Source organism: Ochotona princeps, chromosome 15 (genome assembly GCF_030435755.1).
Source record: "Ochotona princeps isolate mOchPri1 chromosome 15, mOchPri1.hap1, whole genome shotgun sequence".
NCBI classification, from domain to species: Eukaryota; Metazoa; Chordata; class Mammalia; order Lagomorpha; family Ochotonidae; genus Ochotona; species Ochotona princeps.
In genome coordinates, this window is record NC_080846.1 from 50,805,594 (window position 1) to 50,813,597 (window position 8,004).

Sequence of the window (8,004 nt, forward strand, 5' to 3'; positions counted from 1 at the left end):
TCCTGTCACTTTTTAGTCATTTTTTGTGGATCTGGATGTTTAGTCCTTGGAACCAGATGGATTTCAGTTAGTGGGATGGCAGAACAAACAAGTCAGTGTGAGAAAAGACCCGACATACTTGATGGTTCCCTTTGCTGGTGCTGGCAGTAATGGGCCTAGGCCTGTGGCTGTAGAAGGCAGGCTTTATTTTACTGGGGCTTCTGGGGGAGGCACAGGTGCTGGGCGCTGGGCCAGGGTGGCACGAGCCATGCTCAGGGCACCCTCTCGGGTGTGATGCCCACCAATGAAGCCACTGGCATGCACAAAGACGCAGCCAGGGATCCCGCTGACCTGGTCCAGGGCTTCGTCCCGAAGACCCCGCCATGGCTCTGGCAGGGGCAACCTACGAGCGAACAGAAAGAGGGTGCAGCTAAGAGTGAGTGAAGGCCAGAGAGAACTGCAGGAGAGGCACAGGGTTGGGGCAGCCTGAAGTCCGTGGTGGGGGAGGGGCTCCCTGGTGCCTCACCGGCTTTGAAATGAGTGGAGCTCTTTGGGCACACACTGAACCCGCCACTGCCCAGCCTGGTCAGTGTAGATAACAAAGGCAATGGCTCCAGGCGGGCACAGCTCTGACTCCAGCTGATAGAGATGCTCCTTCCAGGGACAGCCGCCTTTGGCCAGTTCCACTATCTCCCCGCTGGGGTCCACCTGAGAGGAAAGCTGAGTGTGCCCAGGGGCTCCTGCTAGGCAGCAGCCTCAGACCCCAGAGGCCCGGGTTTTCTTCCCAGGTGAGTATACCTGGAAGCGCTGGGCCAGTGCCTCTTCCACCAGGGCCCGGGCAGGCAGCCAGCTGTGCTGGTAGAAGTCCAGTCGCTGCAGAAACTCCTCCTGAACCAGCTCCATTGCACGCTGGAACCCTGCCTGCGACAGCAGCAACTGTAGCCAGCCCGCCAGCCTAGCAGGTGCCCTGTGTTCAGGTCCTCCTGGGGCTCCCTCGTGTGGGTCCAGGGACCTCACGCCCAGGGACTCTCCTTACCTCAGTGTCTTGGTTGGGTTGGTTCCAGGTGGGATTAAGTCGAGCCACCCTGGCACTCAGGGTCGTGGTGAGCGCGTAGCGGGGCTCCCCCTCCCACTGAGAGATCCCATTGTCCACCGCGTCCACCTCTTCCACGAAGTTCTCGTACATCTAAGGTGGCAGCAGGGGAAGGGGTCTGGAAGCTGCTGAAGGCTGTGGGGAGCTGCCCCCCAGAGTTCAAGGCCACAGTTGTGCATATAAGCCTCACACTGGACCCAGGAGGATCTCTGGACAGTAATGGGATGAGGGAAAGAAGCTGTGGGGTTCAGTGGTTTGAGGTCAGAGAGCTGGCGGCGGTGGTGGGGTGGGACAGGAGTCCAGATCACCCAATTTCCAGTCCCATGCTCACGCCATGAAGCCCGGGCCCAGTATGTGCTGACTTTAAAAAGAAGGTCTCAAGGCCTAGAGGGTCGTGGTGTGGACAGCTGCCTATGACTAAGTGAGGCTAAGTTGCCAGCTGGGCTGAGGAAGCTATTCGGGGACCCCACTGCCAAGTGTATGAGGGGCAAAACAACATCCAGAGCTGGGCTCTGGGGCTGTGGGTGCCAGGGATGGTCCCTAGTGTGTGCCACATGATGTCAGCAGCTGCTGCAGCTCTTACACAGATCCTCCTCCTGGTTCATTCCCCAAATGGCTTCAATGGCCAGGCTGAAGCCAGGAGCCAGGAGCTCCATCCAAGTGTCTCCCACGGGTGCAGGGCCCCAGCTGCTTGGGCCATCACCTGCTATCTGGGCAGGTGCGTTAGCAGGAAGTTTGGATCAGAAGTGTAGTAGCTGGGACTTGGACCGGCTCGACATCAAAAATGGTGCTTAACCCGCCGTGTCCCCATGCCAGCCCTGCTGCAGCAACTGAGCCTAAAGAAATGGTAAGCTAGCATTTTAAAGAGTTTTGAGGTCACAGCCAGTAAGGGATGCTAGTTTTTATGCATACCACCCTACAAAGCAGGCCCCCTGGTTCCACGTATGCTATTACAGAAAACATGCAATTCTCAGGGAGAAGGGAAAAGCAACCCCTCTAGGCTTGGCATCTCTGTTTTGGACCCCAAACTGATGCTTGATTAAAACATGGCACAAGGAGGTGGGCCTTATAGTGCAGTGGGTTAAGCTGCTGCCCAGAACTCGGCTACCCTTCCAGCCCTGCTAGCTGGGCCCCTGACATACATGTGGGAGACCTGGACTGAGTTCCTGGCTCCTGGTTTCTGTTTGGCCCAGGTCAGTGCAGGGAGAGCACCTGGGGAGTGAATCAGCAGATGGAAGATCTGCCTCTCTAATAAGTCAGGCTTTTAAAAATAACACAAAACATGACCAAACTGGGTACTTGAAAGTTTCTAACCCAACCTGCTCACATTTCTCGGGAGTACATGAATGCTGTCACGTGGGACAGAGGGCAGGGACGCTAAGGTCATAGCAGTGCCAGGACCAACAGCAGGGGACACTCTGGCCATCAAAGCCTCCAAGATGAGCTGCTCGGTCTGTGTCACCAGTCACTGCAGGGCTTAATGGGCATCCTTCAACGCTTAGGGCAGCCACAGCCTCCAGGCTAGACATTTCTGGTCGCTTTTCTATGTCAAGGGAGAAAGCCCTGGGAAGTGTGGCTTTCTGGTTTTGCAAACTCTCGCTGTGAGCTTCCTCTGCCCTCTCAGCCACGCCAGGGTGCAGCTGGGGAGCCCGACCCTGTCCCTGGTGAGCTGAGTTCCACTGTGGGAGGGTGGCTGTCGGGCCTGCCCCATAACCCGGGCCTAAGTGCTTGCAAAGTGCCTCCTGCAGGTGGTCTGGTGGTCTCCCACACCCACCTTATCATAGAGGACTCCCACCACGCTGTCCTCTTCATCAGTGCCCAGCAGTTGGGCCAGCAGCTTGTGGCCAAAGTGCAGATAGACAAGTCCCGCGCTGCTCAGCTTGGTCTGCCATGGCTTCCCGGGGCACAGTGAGCTCATGCTCTCTGTGAAAGACCTGGGGGGCATAGGGGAACCCAGGTGAACCCACTGCGTGTGCAGGGGTGGGGAAATGGGGAGTGCTTTAGGAGCTGGGAAGAAGCCCCTTTGGGAAGGCTGGGGCCAGGCCCTGGAAAATAGGTATTAAAAAAATTTAGAGGCCAGCTGGCAATCCCCCAGGGAGCGCACTGATGCTTACTAACCACTTTCATTACTGCAGACTTAGTATCTGCAAACAAATATGTTCACAAGGGATAAAATTCAAAAGGATACTACAACTGGTGAGATGAGTTTGAAAAAGAAACGGAACCAAATACCTTGCAGATGCCAACAGATATGTACTGAGCCACACGCAAGAACGTGTGTGCAGGTACTTGTGCAGCAGCTAGGTTGCTGCCTGGGACTGGCCACATCCCATATTCGCAGTCCCTGGTTTGGGTCCTGACTCTGCTTTTTTTTTTTTTTTAAGATTTATTCAGTTTATTACAAAGTCAGATATACAGAGAGGAGGAGAGACAGAGAGGAAGATCTTCCGTCCGATGATTCACTCCCCAAGTGAGCCGCAACGGCCGGTGCTGCGCCGATCCGAAGCTGGGAACCTGGAACCTCTTCCGGGTCTCTCACGCGGGTGCAGGGTCCCAAAGCTTTGGGCTGTCCTCGACTGCTTTCCCAGGCCACAAGCAGGGAGCTGGATGGGAAGTGGAGCTGCCGGGACTAGAACCGGCGCCCATATGGGATCCCGGGGCATTCAAGGCGAGGACTTTAGCTGCTAGGCCACGCTACCGGGCCCCTGACTCCACTTCTGATTAGCTGCCTGCTAATGCATACCCTGAGAGGCAGCCGGACACAAACCAGTGCCCATATGGGAACCTGATGCTTGCAAGGTAAAGATTTAGCCATCGAACCATCGTGTCGGGCCCCAACTTTTAAAATTTAATTGGTGCTTAACAGATTCAATATGGTTTCCAGGTAAATATCCAAGTCTATGATTTACTGCTTCTTCCTCCGTTTTTGTTCATTTTTATTTAAAAAGCAAGACACAGGGACAGACACAGGTCTCCCACGCGAGATGGCAGGACCCAGGTATTTAAGCCAGCCCCCTGCCTCCCAGCGTATGCCTTAGCAGGAAGCCAAAGGCTGGGAGCCGGGGTTGGGACCTGCGTGCCCTGGCCAGCTCCTACTTCATTCCCTTTCAAGATGGAAGAGGCTGGAACACAAGAGCTAGGCTGTGAGGAAGGAAAAGTGGGTGCTGACTGGATAGACTGGGAAAAGGGGGCGCGAGGGCTGACAAGTAGGAAGAGGGAGCTGTGTTTGGAGCAGGCAAAGGAGGCGGGGCAAGCAAGAAGCGAGTTCAAGTTGCCCTGCAGAAGAGGTGGGAAGGGAAAGGACACGTCCACCTGCGATGGCGACCCGCGCCACCGGCCACACACAGTGGGCAGGGGTCCTCGGGCACCCACCTCTGGTGGTGGTCGTATCGGTGTCTCCGAGGGTCGTATTCGCCGCCCACGTCCACCACGACGTCACACAAGGCCAGCTGCTCAGGGTCCCGCGTCCGCACGATTTCGGCCTCCTGGGGGAGAGCGCACGAGGTCATGGCGGGGATGGGGGTGACCGGCGGCCGGGGGCGCGGGGCAGGTGCCCGGGCGGCCGAACCTGGTACTCGGGCAGCAGGCGGAGCAGCGCGCACGCCAGCGCCTCGTCGCAGTGGAAGGTGCCATTGTGTGTGCCGATGCGCGGCGGAGCCATCGGGCTGCAGCGGGGGCGCTTGGCGGGGTGCAGCATGCGGGGCCCGGCGCGGGACGGCGGCCGCCACAGCAGCGCCAGGAGACCGCCCAGCAGGCGCCGGCTCATGCAGCTTCCCCGACCCGGAGGCGGAAGGGCCGCTCGGCTTCCGCTCGCCGCGGTTCCCACAACAACGGGCTGCTAGCCAGGACGCCGGATCCTTCAGCTCCTCCTACTGCCCGGGGTGAGGCCTCCCACCTCCTATCATCTCATCACCAGTTCCTGGCCAGATGCAACAAGATCTCCAACATTCTACCAAGCAGACACATTTATTCACATTAAACACGAGCCCGTCCCAGCCTCCTCCCACCGCTCCCCGCGAACCACGCCCCCAAAGTCCTGGGGAGCCTTCCCCATGCTGTGCAAGAAATCTCTCAGGCTTTGGCCGTGGCCTGGGCTGCTCCCAGAGCTGTGAGTTGCTGGATCTTCTGGCTCATCATTTCCATGACAGCTGTGGGGAGTGGAGCGGGGAGGAAAGGCGAGAATCAGATGCTGCTAGGGTGCTACTCGGGAGCACCTTAAGGGTGGGTGTGGGCGCCCAATTGAGGTGACCCCCGTCTGTATGTGACCCAGGGGACCCGGCCACTGTTGGACTGCTTGCGTTCCCCCACCCCCGGTTCTCTACCACCTGACGGCCTGGGGTGGGGCAGTGGGCGGGGCCTACCCTGTTTCATGGCATGCTTCTCCTGTAGGGCGGGCTGGATTTTCTCCATCTGCTTGGTGAGGAAGTCTATTTTCCTCTTGAAGAAGTCTTTGGCGTCCTCAGCTGTCTGCAGGAGCAGAGGGGAACAAGGGGCTCAACGGAGACCCTGTGCTATGATGCCACACTGTCCATCCTGCACTGCCCCACAGGGCTCCTGGGTGCTCCAACCTACCCCACCCCACCCCCGCTCACCTTCTCCACATAGTAGCCAGTTCCCACGTCGATGAGCACGTGTTCCACGTCGTGCAGCTTGCCAGGGACATACATCTGAGAGGCAAGAGCTAAGGGGGAAACTAGCCTGGCATGAGCCACCTGTCCCCAGTAAACCAGCTGCCGGCTTTTAAGGTTGTCTTAGGCTAAGAAAAGCCACAAGCAGGGAATAATCCAGAGGCGTTAGAAATATGCCTGTAATGGGCCTACCTCAGCAGCCTAGCAGCTAAAGTCCTCGCCTGGCACATGCCAGGATCCCATATGGGTGCTGGTTCATGTCCCAGCGGCCCTGCTGCCCATCCAGCTTCCTGCTTGGGGTCTGGGAAAGCACTCGAGGACAGTCCAAAGCTTTGGGACCCTGCACCCGAAGAAGCTCCTTGGCTGCTGGCTTCACATCGGCCCAGCTCTTGCCGTGCCGGCCAACTGGGAAGTGAGTCAGCTGATGGAAGATCTTCCTGTCTCTTCTCCCTGCATATTTCACTTTTCAATAAAAATAAATGTCTTGAAAAAATATATATGCCCGTTAACCCCACAAGGGAGCTCTAAGCAGCCCTTGTAATTGTTCTGCATGGTCCCCTCTGCAAAGCCTGGATGTAATGATGGCTTTCTCCTGCCCCAGGAGTCAAGAGGGGCTTGTGTAGCCAATCCTCTGGCTGCAGTGCCAGGATTCCATATGGGCGCCAGTTCTAGGCTCAGCTGTTCCACTTCCCATCCAGCTCCTTGCTCGTGCCCTGGGAAAGCAGTGGAAGATGACCCAAAGCCTTGTGATCCTGCACCTGTGTGGGAGACCTATAAGCAGCTCCTGGCTCCTGACTATCCCAGCTCTGGCCATCGTGGCCATTTGGGCGAATGAACCAGCGGTGGAAATTTGCTCTGTGTCCCTCCCTTTCTCTGTAACTCTTTAAAGTCCCAAGCCCAGCTTTTCTCCGTATTCACATCCTATTTCAATTCTACCTACTCTTTGAGCCTCACAGAACAGTAGCAGGGTGTCGCTCCCTGGCCAGGGCTTGTGTAGGCCAAGAGTGTTCCTGGAATTCCAGAGGTCTGCAGTAAGCCAAACTCCCAGCCCAGCCAGGCCAGCCAGGAGAGAGCGGGAGGGAAAGGGAGCAGGCGGCATGGAAAGGATACAGAACTTGTCAGCGGGACAAGTAATTCTTTCCCTGTGAAAGCAAACAAGCCGCTTGGGGAAGGCAGGCCTGGGGCCGGGGGCTCCCGCCGCTCCCCGGGCCGCCCTCCCTCGCCGGCCCCGTACCCTCGTTGCTCTTGTTCAGCACATTCAGACAGTCCTTGGCCTCCACGTACTTGGTCTGGACCACCTTGAGCTGGGCGATGGACGTGGACAAGAACTCCACCTCCTGCACAGGACAGTGGAGCGGGGTGAAGATGGGGGAACCGACAGGGGCGACACCCGAGGGAGCGGACAGGGTGAAAACCGGGGGACCTGGAGGGACGCGAAGGAAGAGTGGACAGTGGGGCGGGGTGAGGATCGGGGCAGGTCCTGGAATCGACAGGGGTTTCGCCGGGAAAAGGGAAAACGGCTCCAACTGGAAAGAAATTGGAGCTGGGGGCGTGAGTGAGTACGCGCGAGAGACGGGACGCACTGCGCGCCACAAGTGCTTCTCGGGGCTCATCCCCACCTGATCCAGCTGGTTCTTAAGCATCTCTAGCTGTGGCAGGTTCAGCTCCGTGATGTTGACCGACTGCGCCATGTTGGGAAGGACCAAGAGGAAGTCGGCGGGGCGAGCGACGCTCTAGCCGTCCCCCGCGCGTCTCTGTGGAGTGCCCCGACTCGCTACGCTCTAGCCGTCTCCTGACATCTCTATGACCCGCAAGGGAGGGCGGGGCTGGAACTCAGCGCAGGTTCACCTCGTGGAAGGAGTTAAGTCTAAGCCTAGCGCTGTGAAGTCGCAGCAAGCCACGATTCTTGCTCTTAAGGAAATTAAAAACCTTCAAGGGCTCCGGGCACAACAACAATGGTGCAAGGCAGTCTGTGAGCTTGACCCTTGTCTAGGAGTAGCAGCATGAAAATGGTGCTTAGAACTAGTATTGTGGCATGGTGAGTTAAGCGGGGGAGGGGGGGGCATCCCATATGCGTGCAAGTTCGAGTCCCAGCTCTACTTCCAGCCCAGCTCCCTGCTAATGTATCTGGAAAAGCAGCAGAGGATGGCTCACTTATTTCACTCCGCAAATGCCAGTAATGAATGGCTGGGTCCCGGTCCTTACCTGTAGGGGGCGGTAGCCATCGCAATTGCCTCCCAAGGTCTAAATTAGCAGTAAACTGGAGTCAGGAACCAGAGATGGGAATTGAACCCTGGCATTCCA

General features: G+C 57.5%; 2 protein-coding genes across 2 annotated transcripts; both read right to left on the reverse strand.

The window, feature by feature from the left end:
• Nucleotides 1-171: 171 nt before the first annotated feature.
• On the reverse strand, nucleotides 172-4,965 carry MYG1 (MYG1 exonuclease). The gene is made up of 7 exons (XM_004583286.3): nucleotides 4,641-4,965; nucleotides 4,445-4,557; nucleotides 2,847-3,006; nucleotides 1,016-1,165; nucleotides 778-900; nucleotides 506-687; nucleotides 172-382 (listed from the first exon to the last, which is right to left on the reverse strand). The coding sequence occupies exons 1-7, from the start codon at nucleotides 4,836-4,838 to the stop codon at nucleotides 184-186; spliced, it is 1,125 nt and encodes a 374-aa protein (XP_004583343.2). The 5' UTR covers nucleotides 4,839-4,965; the 3' UTR covers nucleotides 172-183.
• A 54-nt stretch (nucleotides 4,966-5,019) lies between these two features.
• PFDN5 (prefoldin subunit 5) lies at nucleotides 5,020-7,461 on the reverse strand. Its single transcript, XM_004583181.4, has 6 exons — nucleotides 7,320-7,461; nucleotides 6,935-7,037; nucleotides 6,811-6,842; nucleotides 5,665-5,739; nucleotides 5,434-5,539; nucleotides 5,020-5,220 (listed from the first exon to the last, which is right to left on the reverse strand). The coding sequence occupies exons 1-6, from the start codon at nucleotides 7,389-7,391 to the stop codon at nucleotides 5,144-5,146; spliced, it is 465 nt and encodes a 154-aa protein (XP_004583238.1). The 5' UTR covers nucleotides 7,392-7,461; the 3' UTR covers nucleotides 5,020-5,143.
• Nucleotides 7,462-8,004: the final 543 nt, after the last annotated feature.